At 40.4% G+C, this 23,452-nt stretch overlaps 1 protein-coding gene across 1 annotated transcript; it reads right to left on the reverse strand.

Moving 5' to 3' along the window:
* Positions 1-1,514: 1,514 nt before the first annotated feature.
* On the reverse strand, positions 1,515-23,143 carry LOC139421044 (nuclear body protein SP140-like protein). Its single transcript, XM_071171537.1, is given in 16 exon segments — positions 1,515-2,202; positions 2,414-2,557; positions 4,143-4,217; positions 4,375-4,492; positions 4,646-4,773; positions 7,521-7,589; positions 7,786-7,925; positions 8,655-8,783; positions 8,963-9,011; positions 9,555-9,602; positions 14,745-14,878; positions 15,642-15,761; positions 15,968-16,189; positions 16,433-16,607; positions 22,568-22,754; positions 22,886-23,143. Coding segments are annotated over 15 exon segments (1,809 nt in total). The 5' UTR covers positions 22,712-22,754; positions 22,886-23,143; the 3' UTR covers positions 1,515-2,088.
* Between the last annotated feature and the right edge of the window lie 309 nt (positions 23,144-23,452).

Here is a 23,452-nt window from a genome sequence, read left to right on the forward strand (position 1 = left end):
GTATATCAAGAAGCTGATTAAACAGCATGATCATTACACAGGTGGACCTTGTCCTAGGAACAATACAAGGCCACTCTAAAATGTGCAGTTTTGTCACACAACACAATGCCACAGATGTCTCAAGTTTTCAGGGAGCGTGCTTTGGCACACTGACTGCAGGAATGTCCACCAGAGCTGTTGCCAGAGAATTGAATGCGAATTTCTCTACAGTAAGTAGATTTTCGTTCCAGAAAATTTGGTAGTAAGTCCAACCGACCTCACAACCGCAGACCACGTGTAACGACACCAGCTAAGCACCTCTACATCTGGCTTCTTCACCTGCGGGATGGTCTGAGACAAGCCACCCGGACAGCTGATGAAACTGTGGGTTTGCACAACTAAAGAATTTCTGCACAAACTGTCAGAAACCGTCTCTGCGTGCTCGTAGTCCTCACCAGGGTCTTGACCTGACTGTAGTTCATCGTCAAATCACATTACCGCTTCTACCATGCGCACTGTCTTGGTTATGGAATCGCTTGACCACGTCTAAATAGGATGACTATTTCTCTCCATCATTAAAAGGAAAAAGTTTTCGTCTTTCAATTAGACATAAAGAAATTGTGTCTACAAGACCAAAATAAGCCACTATTGCAGTATTTGCATTCTCGGATCTGTGACTTTACAACAAGCTGAAGAGAAATGGCAGCATTCTTTACCAAGCATGTTTGCGCAACGCTGCTGCGCAGCTCTGGGCAGAGATTTGCTGCTGGCAATTGTGGTGACGTTACCAGCGTGAAGAGGCCCTGAATGAGGGCAGAGACCCAAAGCAGACGCTGACCTAACTGCCCTGAAGAGGGGGCTGCTGCTCTGTCTGATGACATTCTCCTCAACAGAACCACATTCTGGTAGGCTACAGTCAAACAAGTAGACCTATGTTGTACAATGTTTTCAAAATTCCTGAGTTTATTTTTGACAGAATCCCTGGACATGAATCTAGTGAGGCCTAATCAAAAGTAAGAACCTGGAAGGTGAGGAATTCTAAGGCTCTTGCATGAGAAGTTAACAAAGCAACATTTACTGTGTGAAATGCAATGTTATCACCATCATTCTATTTCAATTATCATCACACACCCATTTTGACTGCTAGAACGAATGAAAGAAATTCATGAAAGGACTAGATGGATAATAATGTACATGCATGTCTGTATGAAGGCTGTATAGAAAGACCTGGTGAATATTCCCTGTTGTCTCATAGTGAGATAACAGTACAGACTTGATGAAGGCTCTACTGGCTGTTGGATGCAGTTGGATGCTGAAGCTGGATACTGAATGTACTCTTGAACTCTCTCTCAAATAGATCCTTCAATCATGGCACTGTGATAGACTGCATCCAAATTGTTGAGTAGAGTGTTGGAGGCTATTTTGTAAATGACATCGCCTAAGTCGAGGATCGGTAGGATGGTCAGTTTTACGAGGGTATGTTTGCCAGCATGAGTGAAGGATGCTTTGCTGCGAAATAAGAAGCCGATTCTAGATTTAATTTTGTGTTGGAGATGTTTAATGTGAGTCTGGAAGGAGAGTTTACAGCCTAACCATACACCTAGGTATTTGTAGTTGTCCACATATTCTAGGTCAGAACCGTCCAGAGTAGTGATGCTGGATGGGCGGGCAGGTGCGGGCAGCGATCGGTTGAAGAGCATGCATTTAGTTTTAGTTGCATTTAGGAGCAGTTGGAGGCCACAGAAGGAGAGTTATATGGCATTGAAGTTCGTCTGGAGGTTAGTTAACACAGTGTCCAAAGAGGGGCCAGAAGTATAGAGAATGGTGTCGTCTGCGTAGAGGTGGTTCAGAGAATAACCAGCAGCCAGAGCAAAATCATTGATGTATACAGAGAAGAGAGTCGGACCTTGAATTGAACCCTGAGGCACCCCATAGAGACTGTCAGAGGTCCATTTTGACTGCTAGAACGAATGAAAGAAATTCATGAAAGGACTAGATGGATAATAATGTACATGCAAGTCTGTATGAAGGCTGTATAGAAAGACCAGGGCATGGTGAATATTCCCTGTTGTCTCATAGTGAGATAACAGTACAGACTTGATGAAGGCTCTACTGGCTGTTGGATGCAGTTGGATGCTGAAGCTGGATACTGAATGTACTCTTGAACTCTCTCTCAAATAGATCCTTCAATCTTTCGCCCATCACACGGAACTCTGCATTATCCTTCATTAAAAAAAGACAGACACATTTCTTTAGAAAACATAATAAACTAGAAATGCAATAAACACAACTCATTTAGCCTAATTCATATTTGTTATGGATTAAACAAAGACACATTGTTAAAATGTTATACATGCATTAGCGCAATTCCAAGATGTTTTAAAATATGTTGCCTCGAGTCTTCACATTGGATACTGCAGTAGTGCAGTCTTACCCTGTTAAATGTGGCACAGTTGGTGAAGATAAGCAACACATCAGACACAAAGTGTTGCACTGACTGGTAGAGATTCTGCTGCAGCTTCTCCACAACCCTGTCCAGCCATATAGGGGTCTTTATCACACTGGTGTAGTTTCTCACCTGGCAATTGAACATACAGTTGAAGTCGGAAGTTTACATACACTTAGGATGGAGTCATTAATACTCGTTTTTCAACCACTCCACAAATGTCTTGTTAACAAACTATAGTTTTGGAAAGTCGGTTAGGACATCTACTTTGTGCATGACACAAGTAATTTTTCCAACAATTGTTTACAGACAGATTATTTCACTTATAATTCATTGTATCACAATTCCAGTGGGTCAGAGGTTTACATACACTAAGTTGACTGTGCATTTAAACAGCTTGGAAAATTCCAGAAAATTATGTCATGGCTTTAGAAGCTTCTGATAGGCTAATTGACATCATTTGAGTCAATTGGAGGTGTACCTGTGGATGTATTTCAAGGCCTAGCTTCAAAATCAGTGCCTCTTTGCTTGACATCATGGGAAAATCAAAATAAATCAGATTTTGTTTTTGTAGACCTCCACAAGACTGGTTCATCCTTGGGAGCAAATTTCCAAATGCCTGAAGGTACCACGTTCATCTGTACAAGTAATAGTACACAAGTATAAACACCAGGGGACCACGCAGCCGTAATAACTCTCAGCAAGGAGACGCGTTCTGTCTCCTTGAGATGAACGTACTTTGGTGCGAAAAGTGCAAATCTATCCCAGAACATCAGCAAAGGACCTTGTGAAGATGCTGGAGGAAACAGGTACAAAAGTATCTATATCCACAGTAAAACGAGTCCTATATCGACATAACCTGAAAAGCCGCTCAGCAAGGAAGAATCCACTGCTCCAAAACCGCCATAAAAAAGACAGACTACGGTTTGCAACGGCACATGGGGACAAAGATCGTACATTTTGGAGAAATGTCCTCTGGCCTGATGAAACAAAAATATAACTATTTGACCATAATGACCATTGTTGTGTTTGGAGAAAAAAGGGGGAGGCTTGCAAGCCGAAGAACAACATCCCAACCATGAAGCACGGGGTGGCAGGATCATGTTGTGGGGGGTGCTTTGCTGCAGGAGGGACTGGTGCACTTCACAAAATAGATGGCTTCATGAGGTAGGAAAATTATGTGGATATATTGAAGCAACATCTCAAGACATCAGTCAGGAAGATAAAGCTTGGTTGCAAATGTGTCTTCCAAATGGACAATAACCCCAAGCATACTTCCAAAGTTCTAGCAAAATGGTTCAAGGACAACAAGATATTGGAGTGGCCATCACAAAGCCCTGACCTTAATCCCATAGAAAAATTGAAAAAGGGTGTTTGAGCAAGGAGGCCAACAAACTGACTCAGTTACACCAACAACTAATTGGGTGTATGTATGTCTCTCTACTATTATTCTGACATTTCACATTCTTAAAATAAAGTGGTGATCCTAACTGACCTAAGACAGGGAATTTTTACTTGGACTAAATGTCAGGAATTGTGAAAAACTGAGTTTAAGTGGATTTGGCTAAGGTGTATGTAAACTTCCGACTTCAACTGTATATGTGAACAGAGAGAGAGAGAGAGAGAGAGAGAGAGAGAGAGAGAGAGAGAGAGAGAGAGAGAGATAGAGAGAGGGAGAGAGAGAGAGAGAGAGAGAGATGGATCCAAGCAAACTTACGTGGATGCAAGGATCTGCCACAAAGATGTGGTCCTCGTCCGCATGGTATAGACACAGCAGGAGGTACTGGCATTCCTGTCAGAGTAAACACACCATTATGTGACTGGTCAAGGATTGCTTACATTTAATTCTGAATAATTATTTCATGCGAAGTATATAATGATGATTATAATGGACAGGCAATTTGAGGCAATTGGCCCAATGGTAGAAGTCATTAATTCAGGCTCCTCACCAGTAGGTTGTCCGAGATTTGGCGGGTTAAGGCTTCCTGGTAGGTAATTTGTTTGGGGTAGCGCCACGACTGACTGGCCCTCAGTACACAGAATGTACAGATCCATGGACAATCATCCCTGTGATTATACACACACACGCACACAAACATTTCAATAGTGCACAAATAAGATGACAGCTACGTTTACCTACAGTACACAGAACAAACAGACCTCTCTTGTATCAATCTCTTTCTCTCACACTGTCTCTCATCAACCCTCAACTCTTCTCACCCCATCATGGCGCCATCCACATTCGGAAGATGACATCTCTGATGGAAGGAGCGAGGACACTCATCACAGCATATCAAGCTACCCTGGATTCTACAGATGAAGCAGTCGTCATCGTTATCCTGATCATGCTGCCAAGACAGAGAAGAGAGGAAGGTGAGAAGGAAATGGTTAACAATCAAGCACCAACTGTCTGTTTGTGTGATAACGAATATCGTACAGATTGGTTTCCCACACCCTCGGGTGTAAAACAAGGACATGCCTTATCACCAACTCTGTTTGCTATGTTTATGAATGATTTGTCAAAATAAACGAAACAGTTAAATACTGGAGTAGGATATGATGATGAAATGCTGATGTATTTTTATGGCAGAAACTGAACAAAACCTCCGGAAAATGTTATTACGTCCAGCCAATTGGTTTTCAATTTTGTGGTGGTGAAGACATTCTTGAGTTTACTAGCAATTATACATATTTGGGTCTTTGTTTTGATGAACATAAGACCTTTCAATACGGCACATCTGCCCTGGCTGACTCAGCATGTAGAGCTGTTGGGGGATTTATAGGAAAAACAAAAACACTCAAAGATATTGGTTATGCCACATATTCCAAACTTTCAGACATGTGTGCCCTGTTGTGTACTATTCAGCAGGAGTGTGAGATGCTAAGAAGTATCTCAAAGCAGTACTTATTCTTTAGGTGTTCACAAGTTTGCGCCTATGCTGGCAATAACTGGACTGGGAACCCAGGGGAAGTGAGATGGAAGGCGTGCATGGTGAGACTTTGGAATAGACTTGCTGGGAATGTTTTTCAATGGGATCTCTTCACAGGAGGAGCTTGGGCAACCAAAATGTTGGACCTTTTCCAACAGTCTGACTTTTGACATTTGTACGAAGACCAAATTAAGGGAGATATAGTCACTAGAAACAACTGATAACACAATATGAAAATAAATGGGTGGGGGAGATACAGGCTAGGGTCTTTTTTCTCCATTTCCGCCTGACTGACTTGCCCAAAATATACTGCCTGCTGCTCAGGCCCTGAAGCCAGGATATTCATGTAATTGGTACCATTGGAAAGAAAACAGTCTGACGTTTGTAGAAATGTTAAACTAATGTAGGAGACTATAACACACAAGATATGGTAGGAGAAAATCAAAGAAAAACCAACCATATTTTTTTTTTGAGAGCCCATGCTAGAACATATAGGGATTTTTTTAAATCTAGCTTCCAGTATGCAATTCCTATGGCTTCCACTGGACATCAGTAGTCTTTGTTCAACGCTTCAGGCTTGTTTCTTCCCAAACGAGGAAGAATTATGAGTTTTGATACAGGGACTCAAGAGTTGGAAATTAGCACGCGACAAAGAGGACGCGCTCCTGCCAATATCATTTTCCTATTAAACATACTTCTTTCCGTCTGAAATATTATAGTTTAATTACATTTTAGGGTATCTGAGGATTGTATAGAAACGTATTTTGACTTGTTTTAACAAAGTTTAGCGGTAGATTTTTGGATTCCTTTCTCTGCATGTTGAACGAGTGGATTACTCAAATCGATGGCTCCAACTAAACAGACTTTTTGGGATATAAAGAAGGATTTTATCTAACAAAGCGACACTACATGTTGTAGCTGGGACCCTTTGGATCACAAATCAGAGGAAGATTTTCAAAAAGTAAGTGAATATTTAATCGCTATTTGTGAATTTATGAAACCTGTGCTGGAGGAAAAATGTTTTGATGTGGGGCGCCGTCCTTCGCTGTAAAGCCTATTGTAAATCGGACAGTGCAGTTAGATTAACAAGAATTTACACTTTTAAACGATATAAGACTTGTATGTTCCTAAATGTTTAATATTCATAATTTTTATGATTATTTATTTGAATTGCAGTTTCACAGGAAGTTATCCCGCTTGCGGGGCGCCTAGCCTTAACAAGTTTCATAAACCCATGAACCTTTTGATTTGATTAAGTGTGAATTTGTGTGTGAGAGATACAGTATATTATGTACAACCTACCTAAAAGCAAGAGATCGCCATGTGTAAGACCAGGGATATTTCCCCTGTGGATTGAAACAGGTCGGGATAATGGTAAAATGGATGAGGAAAAACGATGTAACTATTGTGACCTCGAAGAAATAGAGAATAACATTCATTTGTGCATCTATTGCACTTCCTACCGCGATATATACATTTTTCTTTATTCCAGAAAGCCCGCCAGATTTACCCTGGCAATATGTGGCTGAGTGATGAGGAGAAACTGAAATGTTTTTTTGTACATTGTGTATTTCTGTTTGCTGATTTTTTTAATAAAGCCTGGAATAAAAGAAGGGAGACCAGTAATTACATTCTAAAAGTATTTAGCTCCTATATAGCAAAGTGCACATATGTGTATAGATTGTCTGTAGGGCTGTCTCACAGTCTTCTCTCTGATCTCTCTGATCTCACACTTGAATCTTGTCTTTATGCAAGATCAGGTTGAAACACCTTCTGTTGAATTTTTCTGTATTTATTTTTTATTATTTTTACTGGTCTAGGGTTATTATTATTATTATTATTATTGCTTGGATAACCTTATCTACTTATTATGTACTGATTTATTTTTCATTATTCATGAGGTGCTCACTGCGCAGAACACCAGAATAATTATCACTGTGAATCATTGTAATGCTTGTTTATGTGTCAATTAATCCTGAAAGGGATGGGTTGCTGACTGATGATTTGACACGAAAATGTAATTCATTCATTCATTCCCTATACAGTGATGTTAAGAAACATCTTGGAATTTCATTATTACAACTGAAGCATTCGTTTAACCAATGTGATTGGCTGATTGGTAAGTGGGTGCCACCATGTTCCTGAGGATCGAGGGGGAAACGTACCCTGTCTTTGGCCGTGGAGCTGCACAGCTTGCACTTACACAGGAGAGAGTGGATGACCAAGATCTTACTCTGAAAATGAGAAACAAACAAAGACAGTAGTAGAACTAGTAAAACGTTTTTTAAGAAGGGAAATGTTTTCATCGCAGGTCCTTAAAGACCTTGCAGACTATCTTAAGCCATTCCTTGTACAGTAGGTTGGTAAATGTCAAACACAATTTTTTCTGTCATCTCCCTTCCTCTATCTCTGTTATCTTTCCGTCTGCACCTCGATGAGGACGCTGAGTGGTTTCCCGTCCCACTGGATGTCTTTCTTCCAGGAGGGATCTTCCAGAGCTGACTCCCCCTTCACAAACTCCACCGGGGTCATCCAGCGCAGCTCCGTACGGATGCTCTTTCCACACGACCCTGGGGCAACAGAGAAGATAGGGGCAGAAGGACAAACTCAAATTAAACCCAATTATAACCCTAGTATAAATCCAATATGGCACATTACAGCTGACCAGAGTGACATGGGGCTATGGTAAAATAACTTGTAGCGTATTATAGATAATAGCAAAAATGTTGTAATTTACTTCACTTTGTTACGTTTATTTTTGCAGGGACATTTTCAGTACAAGTGCCGGTTTTAGCAAGTCGGCAAACCTTTGACCGCAGTCCCTCGGCAGTACAGACAATGAGCACATACAGAGCAGAGAGCAGCAACACATGACAACTAACTCTTAGTATGCAGACAGAAAGAGCAATAACACAATAAGCAACCAAACAAAATACAGAAAATGAACAAACAATATCTACACACCTCACAAACTACAGACAGGTTGTGTGTTGCACAGTTACGTGTGTCTGAAGGCAGTGAGTTCCAGACATGGGAAGCTCTCACAGTGAAAGCAGTCTGACTGAAGGTGCTTTTCCTTAAGGGAACTATATAGTCACCTCTCATGGCAGACCTTGTGGATCTGCTGAAATGGGTTTTCTGCTTGATAAAAGCACTAAGTGGGGTCAGTATTTGAGGTGCAGCCAGAGAAAGAGGGTTGCCAACATGTAAAAGTGTCTCCAGTACCTTCAATAGTTTCAAAGACATGGCAATAGCTATAGAATGTTGTTTATTAAACCTTCTGAGAATAAAATATGTACCTGATACAAACCGATCCTTATGTAGCATTCCATTGATGGCTCCACAGGTGACTTTGAAGACTTCCTCTTTTTCCTGCTCAGCTTCTTCCTCCTCCTCTTCCTCCTCATCATCGTCATTCTCCTCAGATTCTGAAGTAAAGATAAACAAAGAGGTTTAGGGAAAGTTGGTTTATTATATAAGTGTGAAAGGTCACAAAACCTTATAACAAACAAAAACACAAAGTTAGAGACAACACCATCCCCTTTACCAGATAGTCATGTCTAAAGGATTCAGAAAGATTCCATTGAGTTGTGATTGTTGTACATACCTGTGATTGAGCCTGCTGATTGGTTAGAGAGAAACAGTACTCTCTTGGCCTAGATATGAGAAAAGGGACAGACCAGTTTTACAAATATCAGTCACATAATAGACTCTTCTTTATCCAATATGGTAAGAACATGGACAAACAAAATGATCATTGGTCAAAGTATGATCACGCACAAGAAATATATATTCATGCCCGTATAAACATCAGAATATCAACGGATAAGCTGTTGTCAAGTTCAGATGTTGCAATAAAACTGATTTATGACTAACATTTATAAACAACATGTATTCAGATGCTATGACGATGCAGCACTTTCTATGCATTTTCAATGGTTCCACATGTTTCTATGCCCAGTATGGTAAGAGGTTGTACTTACAGAAGCTGAATTACCATGCTGTGTTACCGTTTTATTAATTCGTAAGGGACCTCCGAACAGTTATTCAGTTATTACAAAGTATTTTTTACATAGAGTGATGTGGGTGAACTGTTATCGAGATATACAGTATGATGTGGATGTACTAAGCATTTGAGAGCATTTGTAGTTTGACTGTTAATCCAGAGGATGTGGTATATTGAAAGTTTGGTCTCCTACCTGTGCACTCTTTCTTCTTTTAAAGTCTGGTGAAGTTAAATGACCTTCCTGAGGTGCGTGGGATGGTGATGGGATGGGGTAGAGAAAGGGGGACAGACATTGCTTTTTAGTGTTGAGTGACTGAATGGCATATCAGTGAAATACCTGTAGAGTTAGTTTCTTTACAGAAAAACAAAAAGGTTATAATGTAGCTATAGTTCGTTGCTCTGTCTGGCCCAATTTTCTGGTATATGTAATGATAAACCGATATGCTGTGGTAAGAGTAGGGGAGACCGGGGTTGGTTGTCTCACGGGTTGGTTGTCACAGTGCTAATTACTACCAACCGAAATGGAGCTGCGTGAATTCTTCAAAATAACGCATCCACCTGGTCAATTCATGTCCGCATGACAAAACATTAAGGTGAGGAGAATGTATGTTTTTTATAAGTACAAGTAAAAAAATATGCGTGATATTTTCTTTGTAAATGTTTGAATTATGGGAGTATCCATGAACGTACGTTTGTTGAAAAGAGGAAAGGGAGAGCTATATTTCAAACCTATTTTGGAGTCTTTAGGTCAAGCCACGAGTTAACCAGCATTTAAAATGATTGAGTCATCCAGTTGACCTATTTACTTGTGGTCCTGCCTACACCAAACGACTTTAAAAAAAAGTATTATATGAGCAAAATTAAACAGGCCAATTTATATAATGAATATGAATTCGGAGGGTGGACATGATTAAATATTAAAGCCTTAAAGCCTTGACTAAAAGCTTCAGTCATACAAAAGTTGAACTGAAATCCGAACTGGTTTTCCAGCAGATTAGTAAAAATGGCTCACCTCGTGTAAAAAAAATTGCCCTTTCCCTTTATTGAGATTACAACTTCTCACTTTAGGTTATTTGAAAATAATATATATATCACTATTTTTAAAACAGGCTATAGAAAGCTGGTTGCAATTTCAGTTTTATGCATCAGAAAAGACAGAACAAATATTAGAACAAATAGTATGGTTAAACTCAAATATACTAATTGATTTAAAAAAATATATATATAATCTTTGTTAATGATATGGAAATGTCTGCATTATCCAAAATTACAACCAACTGATTGCCACATTATCACAAAAGTGGAAGGGGAAGAAGGTAAGGAACTTGTCTCTCAGCCCTACATTAAAGACCAACATTTGTTAAAGAAAATTGCGATTTAAAAAATGTATACCAGTTTAATTTAAGGACCAAAAAATGTAAAGCTGCGCCAGGTAGGTCGCAAAATAGTTAGGAAGAGATTTTCGATGTTGCCGATTCCATGGTACGTGGTTTATGAACTGATACACAAAACAACACTGGGTTAAAACGTTTCAGTTTTTCCATTTGATTATTTTACAAAATTCTTGCAATCAGATTTTGCTGCGAAGAGATAGATAGCCTAGTGGTTAAGAGCCCTTGTTGATGTCCCCTTGAGCAAGGCACTTAACCCTAATTGCTCCTGTAAATCACTCTCTGGATTAGAGCATCAGTTAAATGACGTAAATGTAGCTTGTTTTTGTTCGCAAATGTAGGAATGGCTAAAGATTTACAACATTTACCTGGAACAAACTCTGCATAGAGTAGCACTGCTGCTATAAAGAGGTCACTTCATTGCCTCTCTCTCACACACACATTTTTCCTGTCACACACCGACACACACAGACACGTGTGTTCAAACACACAAATAGACACACATTTGCTAAAAATGTCATGTTATTCTTAAGGCATACATTTTTTTAGGAATATTGTTTGATCAAAGAAAGGCTATTTCTAAGAATCTGTTTGCTACATTGCTTCACTTCTTGTTACAAAAGCAATAAGCAACAAGCAAGCATTGTGACATCCAACCCCACGATGGGGCTGGTTGTCACAGGTGGACAGAGTGTGTTTGAAGGCTTCTAAAATAAAATAACATGTTATTTGTCACGCTAACAGGGTTAGACTAACAGTGAAATGCTTACTTATGGGTCCTTTTCCAACAATGCAGAGTTAAAGATAACGAGGTAATTGAGGTAGCTACGCACTGTAGGTAGGGGCATCGCGACTAGGCAACAGGGTAGATAATTAACAGTAGCAGCAGCATATGTGGTGAGTGTGAAAGTGTGTGTGTGTGTGTGAGTGGTGTTAGTATGCATGTTATGTGTGTGGGTGTCAGGGATTGACATGAATTCAAAGCACACACATAATTGACATTGCCGGACTGCACACGGGACCTGAATGCAGTTAATAAACCCTACAGGGTCTAACCCCTACTGTATAGCCTATAAAAGAAAGTGTGCCTCTTTGAGCTGTCATTGTGACTCTTCAGACAGTCACAAATTTGATAGGTCTATGCACAATTCACTACATATGCGTCTCTGTCACAGACATGAAGTCTGTTAACAATTCAGAGAGGCATGAGGGAAAAGGCTATCTTCTCCTGTCCTAGAGCCTAGGCTATTTAACTATCCAGTCCCAATCCCACTGAAACCCCAAATCCTGACTCATGTCACGCATGATAAATCCTAACTTTATTCTGTAATATATAGGTTGCATTGTGAAAGCACATCTCTAGCCTACGCATATCAAAATACCGCTGTAATATTTCCCCCGCTTCTCTGCGCTGTCTCGTTCTAGCTGCCCATATGAGAGCTTCGGTAGAGAATGTGTGATCAACAAACGATACGAGAGTAGATATGGATATTAAAGATGCCTTGATATTTAAACTATTTGAACTATTCACTTCCCCATTATTCATGAGCTGATCTGGTATCTTTATAATCATCAACTAGAATTTTCTAAAATATTCTGACATTTGTTTAGCAACTTCGGTCATTGGAATTCTCATTTGACTGCAGTTTGTGTGATTTCACAACGCTATAGTCGGGTTGTGCTCTGTGCGTCCTGAAAGCGCTCTGTGTCGAGATAGCCTACTGCTGAAATGCGCTGAATTAATTGAGGAACATGATAACGTTCTGTTTTGCAAATAACAACAATGTCATTGGAGATCAACGATCCTTCTATCAAGGCATCACTACAGATCCGGGTTCAAACCTGGGTTTTGTCGCAGCCGGCTGCATGACCCAGCTGGGTTTGGCCAGGTCACCAGCTGTATGGTGTTTCCTCCAACACATTGGTGGGTCTGGCTTCCGGGTTAAGCGAGCAGTATGTCAAGAAGCAGTGTGGCTTGGCGGGTCGTGTTTTGGAGGACGCCTGGCTCTCAACCTTCACCTCTCCAGAGTCAGTGCAGGAATTGCAGCTATGGGACAAGATGGTAACTACCAATTGAATGTCACGAAATTGGAGAGAAAAAATATATATAATGAAAAAATAATTATAAGTTCATTCTAACATTACTAAATAGCAGTTTTCTTTGCTCTGAAATCTTTACATAGTGGTGCAGCGCCCCTCTTATTTGGGGAGAACCCTGGCATCGTGACCATATCTTGGTTGGGCAAAATGGGCACTTCCAGTTGTTATGGACATTTCCAGAGACTCTGGATAATTATGAATTATTCCTGGTATTGAGACTTGGTAGATTCTCGGGAAAATATTTATTCCAAGTGGGTGTATGTAGTGTGTGTTTTTATGTATGTGCTGGGGAGTCAGTGTAAGTATGTGTGAATGTGTGCGTAGAGTCCAGGTTCTGTGCATAGAATCAGTGCAAGAGAGTTATTGCAAAAAAGGGTCAATGCAGGTAGTCTGGGTTGCCATTTAATTAGCTATTTAGCAGTCTTGTTTATAAGTATTATGGCTTGGGGGTAGATGCTGTTCAGGGTCCTATTGGTTCCAGACTTGGTACATTGGTACCGCTTACCGTGCAGTAGCAGAATGAACAGTCTATGACTTGGGTGGCTGGAGTCTTTGACATTTTTTGGGCCTTCCTCTGACACTACCTGGTATAGAGGTCCTGGACGGCAGAGAGCTTGGCCCCGGTGATGTACTGGAACATACACACTACCCCCTGTAGCGCCTTGCTGTTGGATGTCAAGCAGTTGTCATACCAAGTGATGATGCAGCCAGTCAAGATGCTCTCAATGGTGCAGCTGTATAACTTTTTGAGGATCTGAGGGCCCATGCCCAATCTTTTCAGCCTTTCCTCAGGGGGAAGGATCATGATAGATGGACCATGATAGATCCTTAGTGATGTGGACACCGAGGAACTTGAAGCTCAGGACCGGCTCCACTACCGCCCTGTCGATGTGAATGGGGGTGTGCTCGGCCCTCCGTTTCCTGTAGTCCACGATCAGTTATTTTGTGTTGCTGACGTTGAAGGAGAGGTTGTTGTCCTAGCACTACACTGTCAGGTCTCTGACCTCCCTTTAGGTTCTCAACGTCGTCGGTGATCAGGCCTACTACAGTCGTGTCGTCGGCAAACTTAATGATGGCGTTGAAGTCGCGCGTGGCCACTCAGTCGTAGGTAAACAGGGAGTACAGGAGGGGACTAAGCACACACCCCTGACGTGCCCTGGTCTTGAGGGTCAGCGTGGCAGATGTGTTGTTGCCTACCCTCACCACCTGGGTGCGTCCGTCAGGAAGTCCAACATCCAGTTGCAGAGGGAGGTGTTCAGTCCCAGGGCACTTAGCTTAGTGATGAGCTTCGAGGGTACTATGGTGTTGAACTCTGAGCTGTAGTCAGTGAATAGCATTCTCAAGTAGGTGTTCCTTTTGTCCAAGTGGGAAAGAGCAGTGTGGAGTGCAATAGAGATTGCGTCATCTATGGATGACGGGTCAGGGAGAGGTTAAAAATGTTAGTGAAGACACTTGCCAGCTGGTCAGTGCATGCTCTGAGTGTGCATCCTGGTAATCTGTCTGGCCCTGCAGCCTTGTGAATGTTAACCTGTTTAAAGGTCTTACAGTGACTCCATTTTTTAATTAGATATGAAGATAAAAAGGGTCAGCCCCCATTTCAACCCAAGACCTTGGAGTTCCTCCTAATATTGAAGAGTGTTGTAAGATATACTGGTGCTGAGAAGAGTAAAATGTGTGACAACCAACGGCAGTCTCCTCTATATGAAATTGTATATGAAACATACCTTTTTATATATATCACAGAGTGTAATGTATGGCAACATTGTCCAAATGACATAGGCCTGATTAGAGTATGAAAAGTGACCAAGCTGTTCAACCTTTCTGTGTTATCACGTCTGGTTGAATTGTGTTTTTAAATGGTCAAATAAATTAAATCAAAATATATGCTGTACCTGGATCAGTTTTCCCAGAGTGGTGCCTCTACAGCGGATACTGCACTTCCAGTTCTTACTGCTCTTCTTCCCCCCAAACTCCTGAAAGCCACTTGGGGTGAACCATCAACCCTGGACCACAATGCATGTCTTCCCTGAAACAAAACAATGAGTAAGTCAGACGTCAACCAGCAACCCCGGACCACAATTCTCCTCTCCCCTGGGACAAACCAATGAGGAAGTCAGACATCAACCAGCAAATCTGAACCACAATGCACCTCTCCCCTGAGACAAATCAATGAGGAAGTAAGACATCAACCAGCAAATCTGAACCACAATGCACCTCTCCCCTGAGACAAACCAATGAGGAAGTCAGACATCATACACACTACCACAAATTAAGACCATGCAAAGTCAAATAGACCGTAATACACATGTGCCTGACTGTGATTGAAACCTGAGATTTTTGTTTGTTTTAAAACTGTCGTAAAAAATTCCTAGGACCTTTTCTGAGATGTTTGTGGATACGGGCCCTGGTTTTGAGGAGTTTTTAAAGGGGCAACCAGCAATTTGAACAATAACAAACCATTCCACACCACTGTTTCGTTACAAGCTCAGGGATGGTGGTGGAAAAAAAGAGCTATGGAGGCAAGGACTGACCATCCATGCTGTTAACATTCTAGTTTTAACCATGTTTTGAGGGTATAGAGTGTGTGTTTACATTTACTTTGTTTACAAACATTGGAGTTAAACAAGCGTATACAGCAAAGAATTAATGGGTACATATCATAAATGTATAAATCCAAAAATGTATGTAGCAACTGCAGATTGCCACTTGGTCTCAGGCACGGATATTCGGCCAAAACACATCCAGCATTACACATAAACACATCATTTAAAGTCCTTGTTATGACTTACCTTTGGCCAGCTTGTCCCTGTTGAGCGTGCCTTCTTTGTCCCCACAGGTGACTGGGAGCTGGGTCTTGTAGATGGGCCAGGTCCAGATGTCAGCTTTCTCATTCTTACTGAATGGAGATGCTGCATGGGGACACGGTGGGGACAGTCATTAAGATGTGACTTGAAAAATATATTCACCCCCCTTAAAAAACAAACCTACTACCTACGCTATGAATTCAGGAGTCAATATTTACTCAAGAAAATGTCTGTTTGAAGTTAGAGGTACTTTAGACTTCCCTACTCAAGTCCTCCTCTTTCCCCCAGGGAACATGAAGCCTGAGACTCACAGTAGGTCGGCCTCTGAACTTTCCTCTTCTGACTGGGGTTGGACTGTGTGGACGTGCTGGGCTGCTCCTCCACACTCTCACTTCTCTTTTTCTGGTTCCTCTTTTTCCTTCTTGTCTTCTCTTCCTCATCTTCTCCTTCCGCTGAACCCTTCTTCTTCTTATCCTCCTCCCCCTCTTCCTTCTCCACCTTCTCTGGCAGATTCTCATAGAATGTGAACGACCCTACAAGGGATTGGTGTCAAAATTTTGTAAAGCATGCAACCTAATTCATGTACACCTAATAAAAAAGTATTATTATTACAAATTAGACAGGGCTTTGAACCTCAACTTCAAAGTATCCACCATTGTGACTACATATATACTCTACTAGGAATTATAATTATATATAGATATGAACCTATCCATACAAATGCCATAATAATACCATAATAATACAACAATAAGAGTGAAGGCTCCAGAACTGACCGTCCAGCAGGCGGTTTCGGAGCAGGCGTAACGTGGGGTACTGCAGCAGGAGGTGGTCCCTGAACACACATTTCCAGAACACCTTGATGCTGTTGGGCCTCTCTGCCTCCACCCAGTCCAACACCTGGTACACACCCTTCTCCCTCACCTCCTTACTCTTACACCGAATCAGCTTCTGCAGGAGGGGTCAAATACAACACCATGGTCCAATTTGTGGGGGTTAACAATTTGTGGCTGGAGTAGAGAGGTAGATTTGATTCTCTAGATGCAACTGCCATCCCAATCAGTTCCTTTTTACAGACAGAAATTAATGGGCACACGTCAGGCATTACTAATCAATGATCATCAACTCCAAAGTCCACTCTTACAATAACATTCAAAGACCTGTTATTTATATTGTTTGTACACTCCTAGAATTAGTGTTGACCCAATGAACGCTGGTGATCCTCAAGGAACCTCTAGCAGTCAAGCCGGGAAATGGTTACAATCGTTTTTCTAATCTTCATTTTTCCCATCGTTTTTTTTTAAACACTTAAAATAAGGGCTGTGTTTCATGTAGGCTTACCCTGGCGTGACGATTTGATAACCGTGTAAATCTCTCTAGGACAAGGTGACTTTTATCATTATATTCGCCTGTATTTACCCCCCCCCCCCCAAAAAAATGAAATGCTAATTAGCTACTAATGAGGTTATCATAAAGAACCACAAATGCCATGATGATCTGGACGAGACTTTTGAATCGAGGCAACGGTTAGAATCTCTGGATTAACTATCTAACGTTAGCTAAATGTAGTCATGAATACATGATCTACATTTCTTTAAATGGACAATTCTGTGAAATGTCTTGTGCAAGTTTAAAATTGACACAATACCAGCAAAGGTGTCAGCTAGAAATGATGTGCAAGGAGCTTGCAGGGATTTGTATTCTTGCAGGATGTCTACTTTGATGCTAATTAGCACTTTCGAATTTGAGCGTAAATAGACCCGAATATATTGATAAAAGTCACCTTCTCCGAGAGAGATTTACAGCAGTCCTGCAGAGGAATGAATGGAATTACTATACAGTAATACAGTATTTCAGGAATAAATGTATTTAACTATTTTTTGTTGTAGGGCAGACAGTAACATTAATATTCAAAAACCAAATAGTTTAAGGATTTGTTAAAAATATTTATCTTACGTTAAGCTCACATTTTATAATTTTAAAGTATGCAATAAACTCGTCAAAAATGTATGTATTTTTTACAATGGAAGAGTACCAAGATGGCTGCACGGTGGCTTCAATACAGTAACCACTTTCAGTCATCCAGGGTTTATACACATCATTGACCTTTACACAGGGGTTCCTCGAAGACCCTCGATGACCCTTTCCAGAGCAGTTCCTCAAGGAACCTTTTTCAACCGGCAAGTTCCGCTGGTGTGGCAACCCAAAAGGTTCTTCCAGGAACTTTCAAAATAGGGGGAAGAATTTTACCAAAGAATTCTGTATTCTACAATTTGTTTTGTTACAAGGTTGGATCAGGGTTTTATTCGGTAGAGTACTACAGTACAGTAAGGTGTACAGTAGAGTTTAAATCAGTAGAGTAGTACAGTACAGTTTAGTTCAGTAGAGTAAATTATTAAACAATACAGTACATTATACTGAACTATACTCTACTATGCTGTACTCTAATGTACTGAACTATACTTATTTTATTTACCGTACTGTGCTCTACTGTATTGCACTGTACTCTACTGTACAAAATCTGAACCAATTATATACATTCATGTTTGGACCAAATATTGTCCGGACCAAATATGAACCAATCATCCATGTCTATGTTTGGGCTAAATCAAGACCGGTCGGGACAGGACCAAATCTGAACCAAACATAGACGTCTATGATTGGTTAAGATTTGGTCCAAACATCTACGCCCGTGGATGTTGGAATAAAGGCCGCTCTGGACCACACCAAAAAAAGAAAAAAAGAAAATTAAATCCGAACAAGAATTTTAAAAAGACGTCAGCATTGGTCTGTGCTTAGTGGGATTTAGTTTATTGCTGCTATTTCCGCCCAGACATGCCACTATGCAAATTTTATGCCATTAGGAACCCTGACATGTAATCCATATTTCTTTTATATTTTATATTGAAAAGCATGTAAAAAAGTATGTTTTAATCTCAGTCACAATTGTGACTGATAGGAACATGCAGTGCTCTGACGATAATAAAATTAAAACACATTTACCACTATTCCTCAACCGCAATATCTATATACAGTGCATTCGGAAAGTATTCAGACGCCTTGACTTTTGTTACGTTACAGCCTTATTCTAAAATGTATTAAATTGTTGTTTTCCCCTCATCAATCTACACACAATACCCCATAATGACAAAGCAAAAACAGTTTTTAGACATTTTTTAGACATAAAAAAATGTAATATCACATTTACATAAATATTCAGAGTCTTACTCAGTACTTTGTTGAAGCACCTTTGGCAGCGATTACAGCCTCGAGTCTTCTTGGGTATGACGCTACAAGCTTAACACACATGTATTTGCAGAGTTTCTCTCATTCTTTTCTGCAGATCCACTCAAGCCCTGTCAGGTTGGACGGGGAGCGTGGTTGCACAGCTATTTTCAGGTCTCTCCAGAGACATTTGATCAGGTTCAAGTCCGGGCTCTGGCTTGGCCACTCAAGGGCATTCAGAAACTTGTCCTGAAGCCACTCCTGCGTTGTCTTGGCTGTGTGCTTAGGGTCGTTGTCCTGTTGGAAGGTGAACCTTTGCCCCAGTCTGAGGTCCTGAGCACTCCTTTCCTCTTTCCCTCAATCCAGACTAGTCTCCATGTCCCTGCTGCTGAAAAACATCCCCACAGAATGATGCTGCCACCACCATGCTTCACTGTAGGGATGGGGCCAGATTTCCTCCAGACGTGACGCTTGGCATTGTACTGCAGCCCACTTACCCACACACCTAAACCCAATTACTCACACACCCCAGCCCCGTTAACCCTATGCCCTAACCCTAACACCCACATGCCAACACCCTAATATTGATACAATCAAGTACCGGAACACCAATATCCTAGCCATAAATGCCCTATTTACTAATCATAGACCCCAGTTCCTTTTCCAATACACCTCATCCCAGTTGCTTCAGTGCGCCTTGGCATACATTTTTACAAGTGTATGGAAATCTATTGGAGGGATGTGACACCATTCTTCCACAAGATATTCCATCATTTGGTGTTTTGTTGATGCTGGTGGAAAACACTGTCTCAGGCACCGCTCAAGAATCTTGAGATCTGGTGCCTGAGATGGCCATGGCATATGGTTTTCATGCTCATCAAACCATTCAGTGACCACTCTTGCCCTGTGGATAGGGGCATTGTCATCCTGGAAGAGACCACTCTCATCAGGTGAGGAATGATTCATCATAGATTGAAGGTGATCACTCAGAATGGCTGTATATTTATTCATGTTCACCTTGCCCTCTAAGGTACTGAGTAAACCAAAACCATGCCAGGAAAATGCACATAATAACAGAGCAGCCAGAACTCTTATTTTATGTTTCCTTTATTTTTTTCAGGTACCTGTATATGCAGCTATTCTCTGCACACCCCAACCCTGTTATTTGCTTATCTTACTCATGTGACCATTGACCTGTATACACTTATCATTGCATAGATAAACCCATAGTACAGTGTTATAACACCAATTAGTCAACTAAGCCTGATTACTCATAAACTGTAAAGCAGGTCTACCCCTGCATAGTAGGGTCGTAGCTACATACAGTTGAAGAAGGAATAAGATTACATACACTTAGGTTGAAGCCATTAATACTTGTTTTTCAACCACTCCACAAATTTCTTGTTAACAAACTATAGTTTTGGCAAGTTGGTTAGGACATCTACTTTGTGCATGACAGAAGTAATTTTTCCAACAATTGTTTACAGACAGATTATTTCACTTATAATTCACTGTATCACAATTCCAGTGGGTCAGAAGTTTACATACACTAAGTTGACTGTGCATTTAACCACTTGGAATATTCCAGACAATTATGTCATGGCTTTAGAAGCTTCTGGTAGGCTAATTGACATAATTTGAGTCAATTGGAGGTGTACCTGTGGATGTCTTTTAAGGCCTACCTTCAAACTCAATGCCTCTTTGCTTGACATCATGGGAAAAAGAAATCAGAGAAATCAGCTGAGACCTCAGACCTCAGAAAACATTTTAGACCTCCAAGGGTCTGGTTCATCCTTGGGAGCAATTTCCAAACGCCTGAAGGTACCACGTTCATCTGTACAAACAATAGTACGCAAGTATGAACACCATGGGACCACGCCATACCGCTCAGGAAGGAAACGTGTTCTGTCTCCTAGAGATGAACGTACTTTGGTGTGAAAAGTGCAAATAGTGACCCACTGGGAATGTGATGAAAGAAATAAAACCTGAACTAAATCATTCTCTCTACTATTATTCTGACATGTCACATTCTTAAAATAAAGTGGTAATCCTAACTGACCTAAGACAGGGAATTTTTTACTTGGATTAAATGTTAGGAATTGTGAAAAACAGAGTTTAAATGTATTTGGCTACGGTGTAAGTAAACTTCCGACTCCAAATGTATGCGGACACAGAGGTATGAAATGTTTGTTTAGTGTCTCTTACACAATGGTATACCTTATGTGAGTTTTGCTGAATAGTCACAAGGGTCCCGGGTTTATCAGAGTATTGGGACATGGCCACAGGTGTAAACCTGGTTCATATGGGTATTTGTGCTGAGATATGCAGGTGTAGATATGTTTTTTTTATTTAAACCAATATATACTTTTTTTGGGGGGGGGAGACTCGGTCGGGGTCTCAACTTACTGGTGAGAGTTAGAATAGTAGAATAGCACACAAGATGCAATTTCGAAACTTGGTTGTGCATCAGCAGATTTCCTCTTTATGTCACTCACTGACAGTCACTCAATTAGCCCGTGTCACATAATTAGCTTTTAAAACTGCAAAAACCTCTCCCCACCACATGGCAAAATGTGTAGAATTGCAGGAAATTTGCTGTAAAAATCCAACAACAAAAAAGTTATGTTAAGCAAACTTTTGTTTACCTTTTGTTAATATTTGTTTACCTTTTGTTTTCTGCTAACAGATCCCGCTGTACATATTCAATTATAGTTTTTAATCCCGGTGCTGAGTTAATGTGAGTTAATACCTAACAAACACTTTTTTACAACACTTTTAACATAGGCCCTGTTGTTGACTCACATCCCAGCAATAATGCCTTGCATTAAGCATTAAGCCTGGGAAGGAAACACTTCAATTGGCTCAACTTACCCCATGGCCATTGGCTCAATTTACCAAAAGGCAAACATTTATATATTAGCCCACACAGCTACAAGGATACACTTTTATGCTAGGTTTAGGAACTCATATTGAAGCTTACAGAGACCCCAACTAATGTGCTGTATAGAACAATCTTGTAATGATCTACTTTGGTTTAGATACAAGTATCATGATACCGCTAACACAATACATGGATTTGACTTGGTGAAAATCTGTTTTTCAGACATGTCACTTTCAATTTGGTTTCTTCCTTCACAGACTTCCTCAGATGATGACCTCTTCCTAAATATTTTGTCAAATCTTGCACCAATCTCTTGTAATTACAGTAAAATACTGTGAAATATAAACCCTCACCTCAATAAATGTAATTCATTCATCCAATCATTCATTCATTTCAATGATGGTAGCATTTACTTTTTTTTACAGTATAGACCTAATACAGTCGATTTTAAGGTAATGTACTGTGTCATTACACAGTACTTGCTATGATACTGTATTTATATTACAGTAGGTGTACTTTAATATTAAATACATAATTTTACTTGCCACCGAGCTGCCAATAAATGACGTAAAATGCATAATGACCCCTTTAAAGTAAATGTATTGAAAATTAAGGAACATATGTAAACTCGACCCTTAAACATTAAACAAAATATCTAAACATTTCAACTATTTATTTGTTTTTTAGCTTACAGAAGTCGGCTTACAAAAATTGTTTTTCGGTATTGTGACAGATGGGATTAAATTGAACCTTTGAGTGGGCAGGCGGATATGTCTATAGAAATGTTGCGGTCTCTACTACTCACCGTGTGCATTTTCTCTGGAATGAGGTGGTGGTCTCTGAGCTGGTTAAGAAAGGTGTGTGGTTGCTCCATGCACGACATTTCTGTTCTACTACAGCGGAAATACTGCAGTAACTGCTTATCTGTCAAAAAATCCAACGGGTCCATTGGCGCCGATCGCAAATGCAGTCCACCTCTTCAATTCAGTTTTCTTTGTTGAAAAAAAAGATCATTATTTACCAGATGACTGAATATTATTAACAGTTTAATAATTAACGAACCGGTTCATATTGGGTTGCACATATTGATTCAGAAATGAAAGTATGATTGTAGGCTATTTACATTTCAATACAGGCCCAGGGTGGATAGATTCATTCAGACGATAGACGCGCAAAAGCATTCGAGACGAAAATAGTCTACATTCCAGTTTGGACGATGGACGTAATCAAAAAGTTTTCAGCTGTAGGCCTACAACATGTTGTTATTGTTATTTTCGAGGAAAAAAAATAGATCTCCCGCCAGCACGGAAGGCCACTTCAAATTACTTTTGGAAAGTGAAAGTGCACATATGACTGTGTGCACATATGACTGTAGTGTACTGGCCACTCTAGACGCCCTAGACGAGAGAACTACTTTTCCGCCCTTTACGAGAATAGTCCCAGTAAGCAAAATTACGTTAAAAAGACCTCTAAAATACGTATTTTTCCAGTCGTTGAAGTCAATTTATGAAAGGTGAAAATAGTATTCTCCAGATGTTGAAATCAGGTTCATTTTCGGTTCTGATTGAAAGTTGAAAATACATCATTAATAGACCTCTACGTTTGGGCCAAATCAAGACTGGCCCAGACCGGACAAAATCTGAACCGAACACAGAACCCTATGATTAGTTCAGATTTGGACCAAAAACCA

This window comes from Oncorhynchus clarkii, chromosome 12 (genome assembly GCF_045791955.1).
Source record: "Oncorhynchus clarkii lewisi isolate Uvic-CL-2024 chromosome 12, UVic_Ocla_1.0, whole genome shotgun sequence".
Taxonomy (NCBI): domain Eukaryota; kingdom Metazoa; phylum Chordata; class Actinopteri; order Salmoniformes; family Salmonidae; genus Oncorhynchus; species Oncorhynchus clarkii.